We start from the raw sequence: 24,715 nt of genomic DNA, 5'->3' as shown, positions 1-24,715 counted from the left end.
TGCTCAAAATAATTGGCGAATTTATCAAATGGATGTCAAATCAGCATTCTTGAATGGCATCCTTGAAGAAGAAATTTATATTGAACAACCCGAGGGGTTTGTTGTGAAAGGTTATGAAGGCAAAGTGCTAAGGTTGAAGAAAGCTCTATATGGGCTTAAACAAGCACCGAGAGCATGGAATTCAAGAATTGATGCATATTTCAAGGCGAATGAATTCTCTCAAAGTCCATACGAGCATGCACTCTATTTGAAGCAAGAAAAAGGTGATATTCTGATCGCCTGTTTATATGTTGATGATCTTGTTTTTACAGAAAATAATTCGGCGATGATTGATGCTTTTAAGGCATCGATGGTGAAAGAATTTGAGATGACCGATAATGGTCTCATGAATTATTTCCTTGGTATCGAAGTGAAGCAAAGTGCCGATGTGATTTTTATTTCGCAAAAAGGATACGCAGAAAATATCCTTGAAAAATTCAACATGAAGAATTGTATGCCGGTCAATACACTAATGGAGTGCGGAACCAAGCTTTCGAAGTTTGATGATGGTGCCGATGTTGATTCGACATATCATAGAAGCTTGATTGGGAGTTTGAGATACTTGACATGCACGAGACCGGATATTATGTATAGTGTTGGAATTGTGAGTCGATACATGGAGAAGCCGAAATCATCTCATCTTAAAGCTGCAAAGAGAATACTTCGGTACATCAAAGGTACTATTTCTCGTGGCTTACACTATTATTGCTCTGAATCTTTCAAACTTAGAGCTTATTCGGATAGTGATTATGGTGGAGATATCGACGATCGAAAAAGCACCACGGGATTTGTATTTTTCTTGTGCGACACTGCTTTCACGTGGTCATCAAAGAAGCAATCAAGTGTTACTCTGTCGACATGTGAAGCTAAATATGTAGCTGCATCTTCATGTGTTTGTCATGCAATATGGTTGAGAAGGCTATTCAAAGATATTCTTATGGAGCAGAAGAAAGCAACGGAGATTTTTATTGATAATGTTTCTGCTATTGCTTTGGCGAAAAATCCAGTTTTTCATGAACGAAGTAAACATATCGATGTTCGATATCACTTCATCCGAGAACATGTTAAAGAGAATGAAGTTGAAGTATTACATGTGAAGACTGGAGATCAAGTAGCAGATATTTTTACTAAACCTCTCAATATCGATGCTTTTCGAAAGTTCAAGAGCCTGCTTGGAATGATTGATGGAAAAGAATTTGGTTTAGGGGGGAGTGTTAGAAATTAACCAAATTTGTTGATACTTGTCTTTTTTGAGTCTATTCGTATTTTCATATTTTGATTTTTCGTGTTTTTAGGTGCTAATTATAGTTTGAGCCCGAAAGAGGAAAGTTTCCTAAGTCAATTAGATTTCCTATTTTGAATAGGTTTCCTAATTGAATGGTTTCCTAATCGGAGTAAATTTCCTAATTAGAATAGGTTTCCTAGAAAGAGGTTTCCTATTTCCTATTTCGAATCAAACTATGGCTTATATAAAGTCTATTTCTCTTGTAATTGAGACATGCAATAGAAAGGCGCGAATTGCGATCGTTTCACCTTTAAAAATTTCTTCCGTCAAATCAATATTGTTGCCACGCCTCTGACGCTCAACAAGTTACGATAGTCGAAATTCTCTGTCCTCTACGTTTGTCTCCATTCATGAATTTTACGTATTCACAGTAGCCACGCCATGGCTTTAACTAAAGCTATAATCTTTACATACTGCTGTACCTTAGCGCTCTGTACAAAACATACAACTACCTGTGCCAACTGCTAATACAAAACCTCAGGTGGATAGAGTCACCACACATGAAGTACAAAGGAGACACTGTTCTCTGTCTATCCGTTTTGATAGCCTCTCACCAATCTTCCATGAATTTATCCTGCTGTGACGAGCTGGATGGAGTCAAGGCATCGATCTGAGATAACCCGATCGATTCGCGAGGTCTTGCGAATCCTTGCCAGCATTCCTACCCCCGGGCACGAGATCCTCGGCCTCCATGTCGATTTCAGGCTGGTCGCCAACCAATATTTCTTCCTCCGGATTCCCGGTCATCAGATCTTCACTCAGTAATTCTTCCAGGATCGTCTGATTGACCGCATCTGTTGCAGGAGCTGGAGCCATACAAGGTTCCTTCACGTCGCTGCTCGATTCGTTATCCAAGGCAGCCGAAAACATTGTCCGCATTTCCGACTCCAAGGTGACCATTTCCTCTTGCTCGCGGCTCGCGCTATCTCCTGCTCCACCACTGCTTATAGCAGCCACCGTGACTTCATCTTGCAGATTCTCCAGGCTTGGGGTAGCAGTCAACCGGCGCTTGTGTCCAATTTCAACTCCTCTCAAATCCCTTCCACGAGCACTTCTCCGCACGAGTTGCCGAATAAAGCACGGGCTACTGCACGCTTTAGCGAGGAAAGCCAGCATCTGTTGTTGCTTCCTCTCGGCACACTGTATCCGTTGCTCCATCGCGAAGATCTGGTCCCTTGACTGCTGCTGCTGCCGCCTCAATCTCGCAACCTCGGCCACCAGCAAGCCCCTATCTCTCCTCAACCTCTCGAGCTCGCCGTCGAGCCCGTAATGACCCAGCTCGACGCACGCCCCTCCTTGCTGGCGGGTGCTCTGCAAGACGTGCCGCCTCCTCTTGATGGTCTTCAAGAGGTGCCTCTGCCCTCCTAAGAACCCTTCGTGGGCAAACTCCCACCGATCCGGATCGACCTTCCTGAAACCCTGCATCCATTTGCGGCAAAAACCAAGGACAGCGGTAAGCAATATCTGGACATATCAATTGCAATCTACGACGGGAAGAGCAGGCATGGATTCAATTCAGCAAAACGTACGTCAAAATTCGGGTCAAATCTCAAAGACCTTCTTCTTTTCCCGATGATGATCTAGTAGAGAATCAAATATCGGTCAGCAAGGTTAGCAGTAGTACCCAGGATACCCACCGACGTATCACCAGAACAACCATGACAGAGAGGTCGCAGACATATGCAATACCCACTCAATTTGGCCAACTCTTTCGATGAACAACGGTAAAGATCCCAAGAATTCTCAAGTTTGGTCTTACTAAACTGATGCACGGAACCCCGAATGAATAAGCATTTGCGGTATCATCACTCCATAATACAGTTGCAGTACCTCATTCATCGAACACACCCTGTTTGGCGAATCAAGACAGGGCATTTCGAAATCTACACCCAGAAGCAATAAAACCCAACACGAGATAAAACAAATGGAGAGGACGGAGATGATGTGTCACGTACGTAGGTGTTGAGCTGCCGGATGAAGCTGGAGAAGTTGGCGTGCTTGAAGTACTTGGGCAGCAGGGTGGTGGAGAAGAGGTGGGCGTCCCAGACGATGAAGCTGTTCCTCGCCCCGCTCCACGACACGACCGGGTCCGTCGCCGGGTCCGACACGATCTCGAACGTCTTCGTCAGGAAGGGCGGCGGCCCCGCCTCGCCCAGCCCCTCCATGGGCCGCGGCTGCGGCGGCCGCCGCCGCGAGTTCGACGACGCCGCTTCCTCCTCCTCCTCCTCCTCCTCCTCTCTGGAGACGCCGCCTCCCTCCATACCGATCGCTCCTCCCTCTCTCTCTCTCTCTCTCTCTCTCTCTCTCTATCTACTGACAGTCCCTCGTGTAGCTTCTTCCTCGCATGGTTCTTGCAGGAGAAGGACCTTGTTCGATGAAGTCGAGGTTGCAATAGCGGCGGAGCGAGCGAGAAAGTTCTAGAGAACGAGGACGTGGGCCGTGGGCCGTGGCCGTAGTCCGTGGAGGAGTACGCTCCCATCATCATGATGATTCTCCTTCAATTAGACACGTGTCCGCTATGCCAAAGACCCCCTTTTTTCTATCTTTTTTTTTTCTTTTTTTCTTTAGGTCGCATCCGGTACTAGGTTTATGCAAAGGAATCGAGAACCGTTCAGACTGCCCGGAATCGGACCGGACCGGCCCGGAACCAACGGTTTCCGTGGGGACCGGTCCAGTTCCCGATTCCAATTTACTAGAACCGGTGAGTACCGGTCCGGTTCCCGGTTCTAAGCATGGAACCGCCCACCTGCCCATTCGGACCGGACCGTTTATATATATTTATATATATAAACGGTCCGGTCCATTAATTCACAGCCTCGACTCTCAATTCCTATCAACTCACGGCCACACCTCCGGCCATTCATAGCCTCCCGCTCTCGCTCTCGGTCACTTCCATTTGCGTGAAGCTTAGTGGAACCGGTTTCATGGACCCACCCAGGAAAATCCGGTTCCCGAGTGAGTCCATAGAACCAACAAGCAATTTTCGGTTCCAATTTTTCGGAATCAGTCCTTAGTGGGCGGTTCCCAGTTTTATCGTGGGAATCGTCCACCCGGACCATGCTCATCCCTATCTGGTATGATATGCTCCGATTATATGATCTGTATATACATCACGATGAAAAGGGTTTAGTGGATAATCGATCCACATCGGACCCCGATGACATTAAAAAGAAAGGGGTTACCAAATTTTCCAAAACTAGCATGATGTTTGTCACATTTATCCCAAGTTAATTTTTTGTATCACGAAAACTACTGAACCGGTACATTCGTGCCATATTTACTCCATACTAATTTTTATATTAAAAAAATCTCAAATAGGTACACTCGCTCAAACTAGGTCACCAGTTCCACATTTACCCCAAAAGCCATATTCCAGATTTACCACAATTTGGAATAAATGTGATATGAACATCATGCGACACTGACGTATTAATTTGAGGTTTTTTGTCGTATTAACTCGAAAGAAAAAAGGATCGCTAATCTAAATATATGAATGGGGTGCATCACAATTTGCTGCGGGGCATGACAGGAAGAAAAAAACCTACCATGGGTCAAAAGTATTGCAAGTCATTATAAAAGTGAAGAAAGTAGCATTAATGTCGCACACTTAGAACGATTCATGAGTGCGTAATTATCACTATCATCAAATCCTGCTAAATTCACACGACCTTCATAATCACCAAAGTTAGTGACGAGAAAAGAATACAGGCTAATGTTTTCTCGTGTAATCTAGTAGTGCGGTCTCATCGTGTGTTGTTACACTATGTTCTCCATCTTTGGTTCCAATTCTTTTTCGTTCCAAAAAACACACCATATTCAGTTAGAATCGGTCGGGTGCTTTAAAAGTCCCGAACACTTTGATATATCTAAGAAAAATAAGCACATTCGAGAGATTGTAATGTCCGAAAAGTCCTTTGCCTTAGATAATTTCGCGGAGCTCGCATCGAAATTATTCACGAAGGGGGGAGGGTGGACGATTGTACCAACTTGAACATTCCGTCCGCCGTTCTAAACAATTTTACCAATAATGTGGCTTTTTCTATCCTTTTAAGATGTCCGATGGGGATCATTCGCGTAGGATTCTATTGCATTGATTGGTAACAACACTTCGAGATGCAGTAGATACTTTATATGATGCCATGTGGAATGAAGTTCATTCACTATTTTGTAAGATCGGAATAACATGGCCGTGTAGCATTTATAAGATGTCTAAGGTAAGGCGCGGTCAAATGTTCCGTCTATTTAACTTGAACCCGAACTAATGCAAGTGTACCCTCTTCTGTATCGGTGCATTAGGCCGTGTTTTCACGAAATTAACATAGGAAAAAGAACGTAAGTTTCTCGTGAAAATGTTGTGAACGAGAGATGCAGCAATTGGAGAAGGGGTGCTTCTGTTGGGAATGTCCTCGAACTTCTCCATCCCAACCTCTTTGCAGAGCTCCGCAACTGGTACAAACCATCAGGGTGTTGCCTTCCCATGCGAAATTTGCTCAGATGAATTCCTACAACTTTTGATAAGTAATGTGCAAGACCTGTTGTTTGGCACTGAATTTCAAAAAAAGTGCAAAAGATTTGATTTCCGCAACCATCAATTGGGAATTACACCGAGCGTAAAGCGACAAAAGTTAAGTGCAAATCGCGGGCTGCATCACTTGTGTATGGATTGTTTTCCGACCATCCAAAATGCAGAAGTACCCTCCGGTCTCCAATACGTTCGTTTCGTGAATTCCGACCGATCCGACCGGTTGAGCTGCCGAGAAACAGCAATGACAAACGACCAACGATTTGGTAACGATGAATTGATGATGATGATGATGATGAGAAACAGCTATGAAAAACAGTGGGTTGGGCCAGTGGAATCCGGTTCATGGCCGGTCCGTAGGCTAAAGTGGACCGAGCCCGTCCATGATTCTTGTTCAATTAGACACGCACCAACTATGCGAAAAGACCCTTTTCTTTTTTCTATTCTCTTGGGGTCACCACTAGAAATACGGATCTGTATGCTCCGGTTATTTACTTTCCGCTATACGCGACGGGGGAGCGGAGCGACACGGCCCGGAAGAGGGTTCGGTGGATTATCGATCCACATCGGATCCCGACCGCATCGGAAAGAAGAAAGGAAAGGTACACGAAAAGGGTGCATCCCAATCTAGTATGGCCCCCAAGCATTATTCCAAGTCGTTACGAAAAGCGAAGGAAGCTGCACGAATCCCACATGCTTAAACGCCTCGCGTCGTGGATCACATTTTGTTTGCCGCCAAACACGTCGAGATCCTTGTATTTAGGAGTACCCGCAAGTGAATTACCGGACCAGCCCATCCCGAAGGAACGGTCGGCGGATATCCGCGCGAACAACGCGCTATGACCTCGTGAGAACCCGGCGTTTCGTTCGCCCGTGCCGTCCTTCTTCAGTTCCGATTCTTCACTTCATTCCAGAATCAAACCGTCATAGCAGGTGAAGGTCAGTCGGGCCGCATTAAAGATCCCGAACACTCCGATGTTTCTAACGCAACAACAAAAAAACAACAAAAAAAAAATGGTCCCAAAACAAGGTCCATGACAGAACCTGAATATGCGCCGTACCAGAAGATGGTACCGGACCTCAAAACCATTACGTGCAAACTTCACCTTGTCTCCGCTACGGGCCAATCTCGAGGGTGGTCCCAACACCTAAAACTAGAAAACGAATATAAATCAAATTCAAAGCTCATTAATCAAGAGGGGCGAGTCACTAATCTTCTGTAATTGAAGACGATCAGGGTACGATAAGCATGCCCCGGGGGGGTCTAAGTACACGTGAGGCTGGTCATATAATAATGTCATGTATCGGACAAAAACGAGGAAAGACACGCACGCACGCTGAGAGGCCGTGATCAAGCCCCCCCCATGAGCTGGCGCCACTCTTCCGATGGGGGTGCGTGCGAATCCCCCCCGAAAAGTCTTCCCCTCAATCTCTTTAATCCCAAGTTAACTCCTCGCTAGATACATTTTGTTAATCAAATGACTCCCCGGGATAGAGGCAATTCGAGGCTTAGGTTGGGCTTGTTTTGAACTAATTGGGCGCTAAATCCGAGGTTTGTACGCCCCCCCCCCCCCCTCGCCACCTCGCCCGGTTGCGCACTCTGAAAAAATCTCGAGTTCCGAAATGACATTTCAGGGGAAAAAAAATTTCATACCCATAAGGTCGCTCCACCTTAGTTCGTTTCGATCATGGCACGTATGGAGTTTGTAACCGCGAAAAATGTTTGATTTGAAAAAATTCATACCATAAAGTCACTAGAATTTTCGCCCGCGTATAAATGTAGCCGGATTATGAAACGCAGGTTCGTGTTCTTACACGCGACTCGCGGAGAAGATTGATATCGGGATCAGCTCTTCGGTCATGAATGGAGGAAAATACGGGTCGATCATTAATTAAGAGAAAGGGATGCGACGGGCAAAAGAGCGAGAAAGGAAACGGGGGGAAGTTTGCGCGCGCGCGCGCGGCGAGGCCAAGATAGATCTGCCAATTTCCATTGGGTATCTACCCATGCACAAAAGTCAAGTTCATATCTGCTGAGGAATTGACCGGACCTAAGCGAGCTCGATCGGGCGGCTCCACTCGTACCAGAAAATCTCCGCATCGATTTCCATTGGGTATCTACCTATATACGAAAGTTACGTTCATATCTGCTGAGGAATTGACCGGACCTAAGCGAGCTCGATCGGGCGGCTCCACAGGGGGCATGACCCGCCAAATTTATGCTTCCGCAGGGGGCGGGGCGGGTCGGCGGATGCGGGCCGGGGGAGCCGCCGACGCGGTCCGGATTTGGATGTGAAGGCGGTACTTTTTCGTATGCCCGGGTAAAAAAAAACATCGCCAGGAGCAGAAGGACAGAAGTGAAGTGAAGTGAAGGCAATGCTGTCATCTCTTCTCCATCTTTTGCTTCTTTCTTTTTGGCTTTCTCTTGCCATTCGTTGCTGCTGGGTTCGAGGAAAGAGTAAATACAGAGAGAGAGAGAGAGAGAGAGAGGGGCAATTGGCACTGTCAACTCAGAGCGCCGCTGCTGGTTTTGCCAGGGCCCTGCGCAGTCGACCCATTCAATGATTTCGGCTGCGTGGGTCGCTCCTTCTGGGGTTCCCGCCGGCCGATCCGGAGGCAATTTCGTGGAGCAGGCCGAAAGGTCTTGCGGACGTAACGTCGCTCGGTGACGGTTTCGGTGAGCTCCGATTGCGTGCATGGGTCGATGTGGGTTGGTGTCGGGCGTGACCTCATCCGTAGAATTAAGGAAGAGCTCTTTATCCGCCTGTCTTTGAGGGACGTGCCAATTCAGTCGATCCGATCAATTTTGACCGGAAGCTATTGACATGGCGCTGTCGGTACTGACGTAGAAGATTTTATGAATTTTTTTATTACTACTTTATTTTATTTTCTCTCTTTTTTTTTTTACGTTTTTTCATTATGTCCGGCAGCACTGCTCGACCTCACCATCGCTAGGCGAGGTGGACCTTGTCAGGCCTCGTCCATGGCCGGCAAGGCTCGACCCTTGCCGGCCCAATGACGACGAGGTCGGGCCTCGTCATCTTCAATGAAAAACGAGAAAAGTTAAATAAAATAAAAGATTCGTAAAGTTTTTAAAATATTATAAAATTGTCCATGTCAGCGCAGTGGCGTCACGTCAGTGATTTCCGCCCAAAATTGATCGGACTGACTGAATTGGCACAAATACAAAATGTTTAGAACTCAATTGATTAAAAAAAAATGTTTTGGATCGAATTGGTACAATTGTAATATATTTAAGACTCTTTTGGTAATTTTCCCGTCAATCCTTGCTATGTTTGGACCTGGTAAGTTTTCCCGTATCGAGTCAAATTAAGCCGCGGGTTCCACTCCCGGTGGTGCCCGGCCGTCAATCATTCATTGCTTTTCTTCTTGTTTGCTGCCTCTTGCCACAGAAACTGTTCCAATTGCAGTTTTCCTACCTTAATTTTAAACGGGCGAGACAAGACATTAAATGAAATCACCTGGACCTCCCTATGCTGGGAAGATCAACACATTAAATGAAAATCACGCCTAAAGGGAAAACATCTTGCGCAAGATAGCACTGAATGTTCATCGACTGATGCAGAGGAACCCCGTGTGCGCAATAATGACTAGGTTGTAACGTGAAGCCAAATCGCCAAGATTCTTTGGTTTTTTGCCCTGCGATTTTGACGTGCAATAATTCACGTAGGACCCCATAGAAAAAGAGGATCGAGCTGGCCGTTGTCCCTTCGAAGGTGAAGGTGAGGATGATGCAATCAATCCCCCTTTGCATACATGGCTCGTGACCTTCGCCGGCCGCGCCGCGCAATGTGGGGACACTGCGTACCTCCTGAGACGCCCGTGGTCTCAAATCGAATGACCCCCACCACCCATCGCTCGCCGACGAGCACGACGACCCGGGGGTCCAGACCCCCGCCGCGATAGCACCGATATGCCTCGTCACCGTAACGACGCCATCGATAGCTCGATTCGATCCCGCGAAAGCTCGGAAAGGGAAAAATCCGGGACCCGTCGCGAGGTGGCCGACGGAACCGTCCATATTATCGGAACAGGAAAGCCGGATCGTACATCAGTACATTAATTTCCACCAAACGTTGATCTGTCCGACCGACACTAGACTTCATGGTTATTTCGTTCGTCATACGACACATCCGGTCGCTTTTTGAGGAGGTCACTCGCTTCGTTTCGACCGTATTAGCATTTGTGATTAGTTCACAAAAATTTGATTTCCTTAACCGCTTGCGCTAAACCAAAGTGCGGTGGGGCCCGGCCTTCTGCCGCCGTACGGAGGGTTTTTCTCGCTTCGAAACGTGGTGGGGCCCGCGCGAGCCGCGTCATCCACAGCTCCGAGAAAACCAATCTTCATCCATGGCCGAAAGGGAAGGTACGGCGGCACGCCACGTGTCCCTTTTAGGTGACGTCACGGTGACGCGGGCCCGGGAGGGGATGTGGGGCCCGCCGCGCCAGCGCCCCCCCCCAGGATCCGTGCTCCACGCCAGCGCCCCCCCAGGTTACGTCACGGATTCGATCCGACGGCTCAGGACGGCCGTCGAGGTGACGCAAGCGTCATTAAGAGAGATCGCGTTTCGTTCGAGTTATTCAATGCTCACCGATTCGGGCGCCCTTTGCCGACCCGACCCGACCCGGAAGTTACCCTCCTTTGGTTCTCTCCTCCCCCCCCGGAAGCTCATTTTTGGCTTGAAACTTGAATTTGTCCTTTTTCGCCGAATATTTTAAATTTGCCTTGTTGAAAGTAAACAACGGATTAAACAGTTTAATTACCTGTATTAGCCATATTTTTTACGCCGTGGTTCGCGTTTTTTTTTTCTTTTTTATCTAGCGAACACTGTTATTCGCCATACCTTCTTTCAATTTTTCCCGATCCGCAACGAAGGAGGTGATACCTGCCCCGCCCTTTTTTTTTTTTTTCCATAATTGGTGCCCCGATTTCTTTTATCGTCACTAGAGGAATCGATATGCCTGACGAGTGAGAACTGCTGCTTCCGCGCGGCTGTCACGTGCGAGGCGAGGTCGCGACCAAGAGCAAATTTCAACTGCTCATCTCTCGAGCGCACGACACATGTACCGTAGTTACGGTTGATTACGACAAAAAAAAGAAGAAGAAATACTTCTTCCTAGCACCAACAATGTTTGCAACAGCAGTAAAGCAAATGTGATACGATGTTTACAAGTAGATATATATATGTAAATAGACGGATCGTGTTTAAACACTGCTAATAGGTATGCGGTTTAGTTAATAAAGGGATTGGGGGTGTGGACTCTAGTATCACAGGCGTAGAGTTCGACTCCCGCACTTTATAAGAGATAAAGCAAAAATTAGGAAATTAGAAATAAGATTAAAAAATGAAAAAACACAGACAGCTTGCCACGTCACTTTCCCCCGAAGGGTGGCTCTTCGCATCTGGGGAAGAGGAAACAGACTTATTTTGCGACCTTTAATCTGTACTGTCACTTCGTGACGTCAGCACACGCAACCTCCCCCCCCCCCCCCCCTTCTCTCTCTCTCTCTCTCGTAATTATAAAATTCGTCTCAAGCTCCTCCGCCTTCCTCCGTCCAATCTCTCTCTCTCTCTCTCGCTCACATAATTGTGAAGAATTCCGCCCCAAGCTCCTCCGCCTTACTCCGCCCACTCGCCGCCGCCGCCGCCGCCGCCTACCTCGCCCGCGATGCAAGGCGTCCAGCGCCGCCGCTGCTCGAACGAGGCAGCGGGGCTCGACCTGTCGGCCGCCACGGCCACGGCCACCACCACCTCCTCGGCCTCCGCCTCCGCCTCCACGGCGTCCCTGTCCATCGACGAGGCGGAGCCGGCGGAGGCCCGGATCCAGCGCCTGATATCGGAGCACCCGGTGATCATCTTCAGCCGGTCGTCCTGCTGCATGTGCCACGTCATGAAGAAGCTCCTGGGCACCATCGGGGTCCACCCCACCGTCATCGAGCTCGACGACGACGAGATCTGCTCCCTCGGCGACGGCGCCTCCACCCCTTCCGCCTTCATCGGCGGCTCCCCCGTGGGTGGCCTCGACTCCCTCTTCGCCCTCCACCTCTCCGGCCGCCTCATCCCCATGCTCGTCGCCGTCGGCGCCCTCTACAACCACCCCATCCCCTCCTGAACCCCCGGCGGGGTTCTCCACCCGTCAAGTAGCTAATCTAGCTCCCTCAGCTCATCACCACCTCTCCCCTTGATTTCCCATCTCTTCTTGTACTGTAATTGCACAAAAGCCAAAAAAATTAGCTCAATAATCTCCTCCTCCTTCTCCCTTCTCCCTTCCTCCTTTGTACTCGCTGCAGCCGATCGACGCGTGTGCCGCGGGGGCAACATTCACTGGTCCGGCGGGTCCGAGCCCCCCCCATTACAATCCGCCGGCGAATGGCCCGAGCGATCCCGACCGTCCGTTTTCGCTCGAGGACGGCGTGCGAAGCGCGCGCATCCGGGAGCCACGAGACGAGGGAGGACGCCTCTTGCGTAATGCGCAAAAATAGCCGACCGTGCATCAGCTCTTTATTAGTACTCTGTTCTATATAGTTTTGATATTGGAATGTGTCAATTCAATGCTAAAAATTCGCATCATTATTATTATTAATCTTGCTGCCCTTTTCATTGAAATCCCAATCTTTCTCTATCTACATCTCCTTAACGTGTTGAGATCTCCCGACCTCGCATCTCGAAGAACGAACGCACGGAAAAATTGCTAATTTCCCCTCCCCCCCGATCCCGATCGTGTATGGTCGTTCTTCCCATCGATGGGGACCGTCGCGATTCGCCGCCCCCCCCTTCCGGTTCGCGGAACTTCGACCCTTCTTGCGAGTTATGAATTGGGGTTGGGTTTTGCAAAAAACCGAAGGAAGAATACGGGATGGGAGGGGGGGGAGGGGGAGCCAAGAGCATACGGAACGAATCGGTTGCGTGACGAACTCTCTAAAAGCAGCGCAATCGAAGAGGAGGGAGGGGCCCCACGAGATGACGACAAGGGGCGGCAATTATTGGGTCATGAAGCGATTTTTATGACGTGGGTCTTCTCTTCTTTCGATAGCCCTCCTCCTCCTTTTTTTTTTTTTTCTTTTGTAGGGTTTTTATTGCGGACCGTTAACGTCACAAATATCTCCTTCTTCCTCCTCCTTTTTTTAAATAAAATGAAATTATTTATGGGAGGGGGATTTTTTTTTTTTTGTTTTTTTGTTTTTTTATTATTATTTTGGTGATGGCGATGATGAAGCGGAGGAGGGGATCGTGTGTTCCTCGTTGATTTCGAGCGGCTCGTGTTCGTCCCCGGTCGATTAGAACACCGGCGGAAAGACGAGCCCCGTTCGGATCCACCGCTCTAAGAATGGGTTCCGATCCTTTTCTGATTCAGAAGATTTTTTACACGGAACGTGGTGATGCATCAGCAAAAACCCCCTTTTCGAAGTTGTCCGTTATACCGAATTGCTTGAAAAAACGATGTAATCATCCTCTCTTCTGAATTCCTAATTTCCTAACGAATGGGAGGAAGGGAAGGGAAGGGAAGGGAAGGAAAGCGACGGCTCTCGCTTTCGAGGAGGAGGAGGAGGAGGTCTTCTTCAAGTTTGGGGGTAGTCTCAGTAGGGATGGAAAGATGGTGACTTTAGCTCAGCCCCTTTAAAAAGAAACTGTACGAAGGTGGTGGTGAGATCGCTCGCCCAATTTAAAAAAAGAGACGAAGGCAAAAGTTGATTTAGACTTTCATTCATGCATGGATCGGCAAACTTATTCAATTTTTTTGTTCTTTTTCTTTTTTATAAAGTTTGGGCAAGTGACGACAAAAGAGCCCATTGGTTCTCTAAATTCTCGGGTTTCCATTCAATTCGGGTCTTTGATCAATTCCTAAAATAAAAGAGCGAGGGGGGAGTGGGGTTGTTTTTTCTAATGGTTAAAGCCTCGATCCCCAGTCGCCCGAGGACTTTTTTTCCCCCCATTCTTTATTTGGAATTTCATCTTTTGACAAGAAATTTATGGCCCTAGAATGAATTTTTCTTTATAATATATACAAGGGCGGAAGTGTACTTTGTGGAACGGCTTAGGGAGCCGTAAAATCAGGGGGTGAGCGGTTCCAGAAATGGGCCAATCCAGCCTTGGAAATTGAAACCTCCCGGTACAGGATTGGTTCCTAGATTTCGGTTCTTGGAACTGACCCTGTTGGTTCGGTCCGGTTCCAGGGTCGGTCTAGAAAACCGGTTGATTCTTCTACTTCTTCTTTTTTATTTATTCCTTAAAAGGGTAAGCTTACGTTTTCAAAGTTCATGTATGTCCATCACCACGTAATATTTGGAATTGCGATACATAGCAACAAAATGGCGAGAAGTAAAATACCGATAAAAGCCAAACAGAAATCTAAAATGACTGCGAGTTATCCAACTTATCTCTTAGTCAAACAAAATGAAAACTAAAGCGACAGCATAAATCTCCATTTACCAAAAGCAACAACCCCGTAAAATATGAACGCGTAAAATAATATAAATAATAAAAATTTCAAAACACGTAATGTAAACACATGAATTATAGAACTTCATTCCTTATTCATCCATTAAAAGATCGAGTCGAATTCTATCAACCTGAAAACAAAACAAACAACGAACATAGCTAAAATGGATTCGATTTATGATTAGACTAGGGCTAGTCCACCAGTCTAGTTCGGCACCTTAACCCCGAAATTGGACCACACAATGTCGATCTAGTCCAGTTTCAGGATTTAAATTGGGTCGTTGCTCAACCCTATATAAAACGCCCCACAAGTCCCATGAATAAGTTAAATTCAGATCTTGGACTTGCGCAAGTGATCCATTTAAATGCAACTGGTGAAATTTGAACACGTGACATCTAGTTACCGAGATGGAAATCCTACGGTGCTCCAATCAATAGCCCAACTTTAATAGATTTAAGAACGATTGATTAGCAGACTAACAATTGGTGTTTTTGTATTGTGACCGTGTTCCATTGAATTTAAGTCTAAATCGAGGCCAAACACAACGAAAATGTTAATCCTAACACTATTTTGAAGATTAGATATGACACATTTTATTAAATGAATTACGTTGTTTGATATGTTTAATATAAGAATCTTTATATGCAAACTTGGAAAATTGATTAAATGTATCATACCTATCCAATTAATGTATCTAAGTGTGTCTTATAGGTCAACAGACACATGATAAGTTCATTATTACGGGCTCGTGCATCAAACAATAAGAAATAAAATAGTAGCAGTAGTATATTTTTATGGGCTCAATTCATTGAAAGAACACCAATTTTAGCTCCGATCCCAGTACATAATTTTTTTATATCATAAAAAAGTACAAACTTAAACCCGGTTACCAATTTTGGTCATAACTATTTTTGTCTCATAAAAAAACGTGAACTTTCAGTTGATACTCAAAATTGGCCCTCGTCAAAGTTCTATCCCACGATACTGTTAAAGATTCGTCCTATCATTCTACATGTACTTGACGTTTCACGGCTATGGAGCCACTACTAGAATCTGAATAGTTTCGAACCAAGCGAGAGGAGGAGTCGCGAGCATTACAGTTTGGATTCTGGCGACAAAAATCAAGATGGATTAAAGAAATGACTTACCTAAGGGCAAACGGGGCACAAACGAGCAATTCACTGAATTCGAATATGTCCGAAAACTGGTAAAAACAAAACCTTGAACTCACGATTGACGGCGTCAAGGAATTAGGATGTGTGCTATCTTTCCACGTCAACACAGTTGTGAGTCGCCGATCACACGTGAAATGACATGTCGCATCTTTTCCGGCATAAGTGGACGGAAAAAAACTTGATGGGTGCTAGATTTGGGTACCGATCGAAAGTCGGTGCTTTTTTAACGAGGCAACAACAGAAAGGTTTTAGATCAAGATCGGGACTCGAATTAAGTTGACGTTTTTTATACCAGAAATTAAAAAAAAAAAAAAGTTGGAGCCGGAATTGGGATTCAAATAAAATTCGGTACTTTATAAGGCAACTAGGCCGATTTTAACGTGGTCCATGAACGATTAAAAGATTGCGAGAGAGAAAACGACGAAAAAAAGGATTCACTTTTGTCCATAAGGAAAAGGCCCAAAGGGGGGGAAGCAAGTCAGGTGTCCTGTCATGCCTGCGCATCTTACTCAATTCCTCTTCTTCCAAATCTAATAGCGCCAAAAACTGCGTTCTCATCAGCTATAGTGCCTCTATGCACGTGCCCCGCTCTCTCTCCATTGACTCTCGCGAGTTGCAGAGCTTCATCTCAGAAGAATCCCATATAGAATGATCTCAGAAAACAAAGAACCAAAAAGGGCCATGCTTCTGCTTCTCATTGCCCCTTTTTACTGGCGTGGAAGATTGACTCCGGGCTATGGTTCATCCTTCTTCAAAATTTGCTCCATTCCCCTGTGACTAATTCCCAAATGACCCGCGATCAGTCACGACTCTAGTCGATAATCCTAGACACGAATTGTGCGGACGAAGAAGACCGACGTGGAGGTGCAACGACCCCTTTACCGCCACTCGGTTTTCGAATGGGTTTAGGTAATTTTCCATATGAACCGAGCGCTTGAAGTCTCAATGTATTGAAAAGTATGTATGCTTCTAGACCATGGCCCCAATGATTTACGTCCCACCTGTCTGATGATGAAGTGTCTATAGTACCGTATCAACTTTAAAGATTTTTTTTTCCTACTTTAAGGAAAAAGAAGATGGGATGGGAGAGGTGGTGGTGAATCAAGGGCAAGAGCTAGATTAAACCCACCACTTTCCATCAATGGGAAGTTGGGAACCCATCTCTTATTTATATTTGGGCCCTGGAAAGGACATGATGACAGCAGCTTCGACCATCACCAGCATCTCCCCCAGAGTGCTTTCTCACCTTTGATTTTCTTTGATGGTGCTAAATAATATTAGTAATGATACATTAAATTAAGGGAAAAAGTTGTCAAAAAAACTTCAAATAATGTCGACTGTCGCAAATTTACCCTAATTTTTATTGTGACACCATAAACTCCAAACTTATACCTATGTGACACATTTATCCCAAACTTATTTTTTTTGCATCAAAAACCTCAAACTTGTATCATTGTGAGATATTAATTCAAACCTTGTTACCCTCCGTCAAAATTCCGCCAACAAACGCCGCTAAAATTCTTATGTAGATGCCTACATGGACGATGGAAAACAATCGATGCTGACGTGATACAAATATGTCAACTCATTGTATGTTTTTCTTTTCTTATTTTCTTCTTCCTTTTTTTTTAAACTTCCTCCTTCGTTTTCTTCGTTGGTTTGGCAACGGTGAGGATGGCGGTGGCTGCGAGGGTGGCGGTGAAGATGAAGGACGAAGGCAAAAAGAAAAAAGGGAACAAAAAATCTCCACAGAGGATAAATGTGTGGCGCGGGTTTAAGTTTGGAATTTTTTGTGTCATAAAAAAATAAGTTTGTGATAAATGTGTCACATGATACAAATTTGTAGTCTTTTGTATTACAAAAAAAGTTTGGAGTAAATACTTTACACGAGTACAAATTTAGGGTAAATATGTTAGGCTGATATAAGTTTGAAGTTTTTGGTGTCATAAAAAAAGTTTGGGGTAAATGCGCTACATTGTTAGGGTTTTTGTGGCTTTTTCCCTAAAGTGAATACATTAAAACTCCATTTATTTCGCAGAAAATGTGGCATTTCTGGGAAATGTTTTCCAAGAAATTATCTTTAAGGAAAACAACAATATTTTCTGATGTTTGATTGAGTCATGAAAATGAACTAGAAAATATTTTATGTTGTTTGATAAGGAAAATCTCATTTGGTTGGAAATTACTAACGTGAACGCCAGCCATCTTACATGGCATGGTTGATATATATTTAAAAAATTCAAAATTTTCATTTTTTTTTCTTTCTTCCTTCGCTGGGTTCTAGGCCTTAGTGACGGCCGGCGACTGGCCCCGAGCGAGCTTGACCTCGCCATATCTGAACGAGGTCAAGCCTCGCCTGAGGCTGGCGAGGCTCGAGTTTGCCAGATCCCGGTGAGGTGGAGCCTTGCTCGAGGCCAGCCCTCTCCTGTGGCTAGCTACCGAGGCTTGGAGACTGGTGGAGGAAGAAAAAAAATAAAAAGAAAAGAAAAAATTATTAAAAAATTCGATTTTTTTTTAAATTGTAAATTTTGCCCACGTCAGCGTTGGTCATGCGACATAGGATGGCTATTTTCGGGCCTAGCATCCAAAGCACTGATGTCTCGGGAAAATGATTTACGATTCAAAAATCAAAAATCATTTTCTCGAATTTAAGTGTCGGTGGGAAAATTTTATCCGTCGATTAGGAAAACATTTTCTGTTGACTAATTTTCCTAAGCGAATCAAATACCGGAAAATGAAGAAAATGTTTTTCGTGAAACAAACAAAATTAGTGATGTGACAAATTATTTAAAACGTTTCTAATAATAGGTCCCGTCTCGAATCAAAGGTCGGAAAATAAAGAAGATGTATTTTGCGAAACAAAAGGAACCAGTGACGTGATAAAGTGTTTAAAGCATCTCCAATGATAGGCCCCGTCTCATGATTACATGTATTTTATAAACTGATTTAAGGTACGCCCCCAGCATCACTCTCCTCTTTTTTTGCCTTTTGCAGCGATTCGAACGTGTCATCCAAGCGGTGGCTTCCATTCGACGGCAGAAAAGGTCGGGACCCGCGACGAATCTCGAGTGCCCGAGCAAAAGATAAGAATCTCCCCAACCGTCAATTCTCTCACCGCAGCAACGAATCGTAGTAACACAGTACCCGTTCACGTCTGGCCGTGTCCATGGCGCGTCCATCATCATACAAAAGGCTTATACACCTGCTGCATCCCCATACATGTTTGGCTTATTCCAAGGTGTGTGTCTGGCTGGCTGGCTGGCTGGCTTGAAGAGAGTAGAGAATGGAATTGGGTCTCACTCAGCACACACGCACACAGAGTTCCTTCGTGGCAGGGGTTTTCAGGGCTCCACCCTGTTTTATTCCTCTTTATTCTAAGCACCACTTTTTCCAGGGGAGGTGAATTCATATTTTGGCTGCTTTTGGCTTTCGTTGTGGGGGGCTCCCCCCACTTTGCTTTTTCCATTTGGGTGTATTTCTAAAATGTCTGCACGCATCCAATCCACCTAATTAGGGAAAAAGAAAAACTCTGGAAGCCCATTGTTTAAGCCTTTTCCACCACGCTGATTAGAGGCTTGCCACCTCCCCTGGATCGCGTGCGCTGTGCCAAAACCGCAGGAAAAAAGCTGTACATGCAGCCAAAAAGGACATATTCCAAGGTCAAGCCGCACATCACTTGGGGAAGAAGGAAAGAGGAGCTAAGTGAGTCATGGACTCATGGTATCATTCTCTTGCTATATTTTAATGTTTCGGGTCTTTTCCTTTTCGTCTTTTTAAATTCCCCCGCACAAAGGATGGTGCCAAAGCATATTAATGCGGGGTTTTGATGGTGAGGGGTTGCTTGTGACTTGCGAGCACTAGAGACAGATGAATTGAGCTTTGGACCTAGTCTGTGTTGGCGTTCGCTTCTGTTGTGGACAATCGTTTTCAGGGGAAGTTCCCATGAAAAATTCGAATAGGAGCGGCTGGATTTGTTCACGGAAAATCTTCCGGGTTGCGGCTTGCTGTGTGCTATCGGTTAGGCTGGATATTACCAGGCATACGGATTTGACAATGATGCTTGAATGTAAGAAAGCAGAAGTGATTCAAGACCGAAATGGATCTACGTCTCTAGCTTTCGCTTGTGGCCGGCCAATCATCACCAAATCGAAGTCCATTGCTAGCTGTTGGTCAGAGACCTTGTCTCTGCGCCCGCACGCCACTTATGAATTTCGATAGCAAGAATCGAGTGAGAGTTCAACCAAAGCTCATTATAAATGCATACATGAAGTCCATATGTGTACAAGCATAAATTATTGTGACGACAGTCTCCTTCGGCAACGATAGACTAGCCCAATCAAATCTATGTTTGCTCAAGTGGAAATTGAATAAAGAACAGGCAAGCGAAAATCACGAAGTTCGTTTGGCATGCTTGACCAAAAACAAAAACAAAAAAGCAGCATATAAATGCCTCCTTCTATTACCTTCATCCCTCTGAGTTGAAGCAGCATTAAGCAAATGCCTGATGGGTTCAGAAACCCATGTCATTTTTCATCAAGAAGCACCATCCGAAGCTTACCATAAAAAACTGGCGCATGGACAGGCAAAGTGGCCCAATGTCAACGGAATAGATTTTAGCGATGGCAATGGGACAGTTATCAGTAGAAGGAAATTCATCCCGATGTCGTGGAGTGTCTTCCTCACTGTGATAACTGACAACGTTTCGACTGAGTTGTCGACATAGAACAAGTCATAAAGCGTCGAAATTCAGAGTATTCAAACACATGCACGGTACTCAAACTCGAAACAAGATTTCTAGCAAAATGGGAACCTCGACCTCTTTATTTGGTAACAAAATATCGAGACTTAATTTGCCATAGCCTCAAAAACTGAATGGCAACTGTAGTGTAGTTTTGGAGATATCAATTATGTGAGCCGCACAAGTGGTATAAACTGACCCATTTCACGAAAAGAAAAGGAAAGAAAATGGGTCAGTTTAGACAGCTCCGATTACTAGAGACAATCAAGGGTTTGCTTGACTGGATTTCCTTCTACCATTTCACGAAAAGAAAAGGAAAGAATCGATGCTGTCAAAGTAATTTCCACTATAATCTGCTCCTATTCAAAAACTTCTTGGCCTCATCATACAAAACCAAAATTGCAGCTGAACCCGTGCTTCTGAACACATTTGAAGCTGCTCCACGGTAAAAAGAAGCTACTCCCTCCATTCTATAAATCTTTCTCCAGCAATCAAATGTGCTGCTGTACATCGGCTTCTCCAATCCAGATTGCATCATCATCCGCCTCCGGACTGTGTCAAGAGGATAAGACACCAAACCGGCTGATGTTGTGACTGCCTGAGCCACCAACCAGCGCTTCCACAGTGCCAATTCAGTCTTTGATTCCTCGGACAATACTTCCTTCATTGTATCAAATCCACCAAAATATAAGCCACGGTGAATCACCATTCCATGAAGTGATGCAGGAAGTCCTCTATAAATCCCTCGGATGCCGTCCTTCTTGCATATGGTGACCAAGAAATGATAAATCCCTTGAAACTGACGAACCTCTGTTCTCCCAAGATCAGCGGCTAAACGGGTGTGAGCAATATCAAGTGGGTATATCAAGACCAAAGTTGTACAACCAGCAGCAGCCCCAGCAATGAAGTTGGCTGGTGCACCTGAAATGAAGTGACCATTCAGAGAATCACCCCTCCTTAACATGTTTCTGTACAAATCCTGCAAAATAAACGAGCACCGTAAGTTGGCCACCACATGAGCAGTCCAAGAGAGTGCATAGATCATCCACGGTATCTCTACATCACTTGAATATCTGAACATATACTAAGTAATGAAACGACACAAACCATTAAGGTAATTGGAGGAACATATACTAACGCACTCAATCAATGCGATGGTATTGGACTTTTCCATTCATTTCTATTTGGTTACTCTGTCAAAGAATCTGACAATACTGCAGTAACATCCTTTTCAACAGCATGCTTTAGACCAGCTAAAATTTGAACAAACAAAACAGACCAAAGTAAGACCAGAAACAATTTGGTCCTGCTGATCATGCTTCTGAGACTTCATCTCTTCACATTATTCACGTAACAAAACACTATGGAAGCTAACGACGCCTGTCTAGTAATCCTGGACGAAGGGCGTATTACTAGAGACTATCAAGGGTTTCACCTAAAAACCACTGGCTTCAGTGAAGTTGTCATACAGCTCCAATTAAGTCAAATTATCAAAAGATCGTGTAGACTGTCATATACAAAGCATGACAATCTCAAACAATTTGCACGTTCAGAGCTCTTTCAAGCAGAACCGAATATTGTACAGGACAACAACAAAGATATTTGGAAGGAACCAAAAGTTTCTTGATATGGTATTCTCTGTTGTAAAACTGTATCCCGTTTCATCACATTTAAGTCACTTTTCCATTCTAAAGCTCCTCTTGTAGCAGGAAGTAAATTATTCGAAGCCGTAGCTGCCGAACATCATGTCTCACTAGATGATCCCAAAGTATTTGTCAGAAACCAAATTAAGCTTCACTTCATTTGAATTGCTAGCATGCCCACCAGCTCTTCTTCGTATATTAGCCACTAGCCAGGATTTCTTCTTACCAAGAGTTTGTGAAAACTAATTCAGCTTACCATTCATGAAAAGCATTTGAAGCAGAGCAGTGCTCTAACATTACAATACGGAGGTGCACTGAACAACCACGGCAGTATTTCTCATAATCACCTAACACGCGACATCTAACTACATACATACAATAGTTTCTAAAGAACCATCCCATCAATGCAACATACGTTGCTCTTTCATCAAGAAATGATTCTGGCACAAATGCATCGATTGCTTCTCCGCATCAAACAAGTTCCCCTGGCAAGTCCATTGCCTAATCACACCCGCAACATCAGGGGAGCATTTCATCAACCACGTCACGTGCATACTTGAGTACACTCTCCATACCTAACCTCTCCACCAAACCATCTCTGCAAAAGATTCCACGGACACACAAAGACAGGCCAACGATCCCAACCATACTTCCTCCAATAAAATCACGTTCGCGCCGAACCCATCCCGGAGAGAGAAAAAAAGAAAAGAAAAGAAAAGAAAAGAAGGCGGCTTTCGACATTAACCTCTCCAACAAGAGCAGCCAGTCCATGATCAAGATTACCCAGAGACGCTAAACCCACAATGCCAAACGTACCTTGAGAGAGAAATTGAGCGCCACGGAGGGGTAATAACGGATCACGCTACTCCCATTGCCCCTCCAGAGGGAGAGCACGCCTTCCTCCCGGACCGTGCGGAAGATGCAGTCGAACATCCCCCGGAACCTCCTGCGCCGGCCTTCCACGATCGCCGGGTTGCTCTCCTGGGTCTGCAGCAGCACCTTCGCCCTCTCGACGGGAGCCACGATGGTGTGCACCACGCCCCCCATCAGGGCGCCCGCCGCCAGATCGCGCCGGAAGTGGGTCAACAGGTCCGCCGCCGCCGCCGCCGCCCCCGCCGAGCTCGCCTCGTCCGGCTCCTCCTCGCCGCCTTCCCTCATTCCCCACCCCCAAAAAATATCTTTTCCCCTCGGCGCCCCCTATTTCCGCAACGACGACCCCGCCGTCATACTCTCCGCCGCACGACGCGAACGAATCCGATACCCCCTCCCCGTTCAAAGACTGCCAAGAAAGGGAGATGCTTCCCACCCTCTTTGCTTTCGCTTCCCCTTTTCCTCGACCTTCTACTTGCGGCAGGAACGGCAGAGGAATCCGGTTGCTCTTCTTGGAAAGCTGGCCGTGGTGGCGGCTGCTTCTGCTTCCTCCGCTGCTCTGGGGAAATGGCGGTTTCGCAGAGAACGGAAAACGTGGGGACTTCGGATGTTGTGCGGGGGAGGGCTTTTATAGGGTGCGAGGCTCTCCGTGCGGGAGTTTCTATGGGTGGGGGGCGTACGCTATGCTATATGGGGATAAGTACGACCCGTCCGTTCACATCGTCCCACGTGTACGTCGCGAGGGTCAAAAACCGTGAAAGGAATTTTTCTAAGGGTACGCATGAATACCATTCTGTGTCCGGGACTTATTTCTGAACAGAAATGATTTTTTTTTATTCTGTGCACGGAAATAATTTCTGAGTATTTGAAGGTGTTTGATAAACTGTCTAAAATTTTTATTCCTAGAGTAGAAAAGAACAGAAATGCGTTTGGTAACTACACAAAATTTCTATTCCCAAATAATATTTTAATAATATTTTGAATTGTTAAATTTTTTTTTTTTTACCGATTTTCTTCTTTGGCCATGGCCGGTCGCCGGCGATCGGCGACTAGCCACAGCCCAGGGCCGGCGAGGGCGTCACGGCCCTTGCCGGCCGCCGGCGGAGGCGAGGGTCGCCCTCGCCGGCAAGGACAACCTCGCCCAGAGACGGCCGAGCCTCGCCGTCGGTCGCGACGGCGAGGCTCGGCCTCGCTCAATCTGGGCGAGGCCGCCTCGCCCGGCGGCGAGGGTCCAGCCCTCGCCCTCGCCGGCAAGGGCGACCCTCGCCTCCGCCGGCGGCGAGGGCCGTGACGCCCTCGCGGCCTGGGGCTGTGGCCGGTCGCCGCGGCCAGACTCGGCCCGGAAGAACAACACCACAAAATAAGAAAAGAAAAAAAGAAAAAAAACTGATTCTCAAAATTGTGCTTAGAAACAAGAAGCAACTTTTTTTACTTCTTGTTTCTCTTCCAAAACTGTTTCTCGGCACAAATTTTTGTAAAAATGTGCCAAGGAATAAAAAGTTTACCAAACGCATTTCTGTTCCCAAACTATTTCTGGGAACAAAAGAATGGAAATTTTTACTATTTGGCACGTTACCAAACGGGCCCTAAATATTCTTCTTCTTTGCTGCAAAAATGGTGAGGTCGGCCTCGCCGGACTCTGGTTAAGCTCGCCCCCGCTAGCTACCGGCAAAGGCGAGCCTTGCCCCCCGCTGCCAGGCCGACCTCGCCGGATCGAGGCCATAGGGAAGAAGGCAGAAAAGATGAAGAAAAAAACATTAAAAAATTTGAAATGAAATATTTAAAAATTACCAAGTCAATGTTGACCGGATGGACTCAATTGGCAAGAAGCGAAAATGTTTAGGATTGAATTGACAAACTTAAAAGGTTTAGAACTGAATTGATAAAAGTGCAATAGATTTATGATTTTTTGGACGATTTTTCCGTCAATCGACGAAAGGGGCGTGGTGATGTGGTGAGACGAATTGTGAAAAGGAAGGA

General features: G+C 45.9%; 3 protein-coding genes across 3 annotated transcripts; 1 reads left to right on the top strand and 2 right to left on the bottom strand.

Annotated features, from left to right (window-relative positions):
• Positions 1-1,710: 1,710 nt before the first annotated feature.
• On the bottom strand, positions 1,711-3,619 carry LOC115671222 (heat shock factor protein HSF30-like). Its single transcript, XM_030592725.2, has 2 exons — positions 3,280-3,619; positions 1,711-2,743 (listed from the first exon to the last, which is right to left on the bottom strand). Exons 1-2 carry the CDS (start codon positions 3,583-3,585, stop codon positions 1,922-1,924), a joined length of 1,128 nt encoding a protein of 375 aa, XP_030448585.1. The 5' UTR covers positions 3,586-3,619; the 3' UTR covers positions 1,711-1,921.
• A 7,814-nt stretch (positions 3,620-11,433) lies between these two features.
• On the top strand, positions 11,434-12,475 carry LOC115671225 (glutaredoxin-C10-like). The gene has a single exon (XM_030592730.2). It carries the CDS (start codon positions 11,538-11,540, stop codon positions 11,979-11,981), a length of 444 nt encoding a protein of 147 aa, XP_030448590.1. The 5' UTR covers positions 11,434-11,537; the 3' UTR covers positions 11,982-12,475.
• Positions 12,476-20,275: 7,800 nt separating this feature from the next.
• LOC115671224 (probable ADP,ATP carrier protein At5g56450) lies at positions 20,276-23,309 on the bottom strand. Its single transcript, XM_030592729.2, has 2 exons — positions 22,682-23,309; positions 20,276-21,201 (listed from the first exon to the last, which is right to left on the bottom strand). Exons 1-2 carry the CDS (start codon positions 23,021-23,023, stop codon positions 20,569-20,571), a joined length of 975 nt encoding a protein of 324 aa, XP_030448589.1. The 5' UTR covers positions 23,024-23,309; the 3' UTR covers positions 20,276-20,568.
• Between the last annotated feature and the right edge of the window lie 1,406 nt (positions 23,310-24,715).

The sequence above is a fragment of the Syzygium oleosum genome, unplaced genomic scaffold (assembly GCF_021117445.2).
Source record: "Syzygium oleosum isolate NSW1041296 unplaced genomic scaffold, Sole_v2.1 Sole_v2.21, whole genome shotgun sequence".
NCBI classification, from domain to species: Eukaryota; Viridiplantae; Streptophyta; class Magnoliopsida; order Myrtales; family Myrtaceae; genus Syzygium; species Syzygium oleosum.
This window is presented reverse-complemented; position numbering and strand designations above follow the sequence as displayed.

Bases quoted from the DNA above. Each gene is read 5' to 3' on its own strand.
- LOC115671222 (XM_030592725.2), bottom strand. From the start codon at position 3,585: ATGGAGGGAGGCGGCGTCTCCAGAGAGGAGGAGGAGGAGGAGGAGGAG. The intron at 2,744-3,279 runs GTACGTGACACA...AAATGGATGCAG, and splicing joins TCCGGCAGCTCAACACCTAC to GGTTTCAGGAAGGTCGATCC.
- LOC115671225 (XM_030592730.2), top strand. From the start codon at position 11,538: ATGCAAGGCGTCCAGCGCCGCCGCTGCTCGAACGAGGCAGCGGGGCTC.
- LOC115671224 (XM_030592729.2), bottom strand. From the start codon at position 23,023: ATGAGGGAAGGCGGCGAGGAGGAGCCGGACGAGGCGAGCTCGGCGGGG. The intron at 21,202-22,681 runs GTACGTTTGGCA...TTTATTTTGCAG, and splicing joins CGCTCAATTTCTCTCTCAAG to GATTTGTACAGAAACATGTT.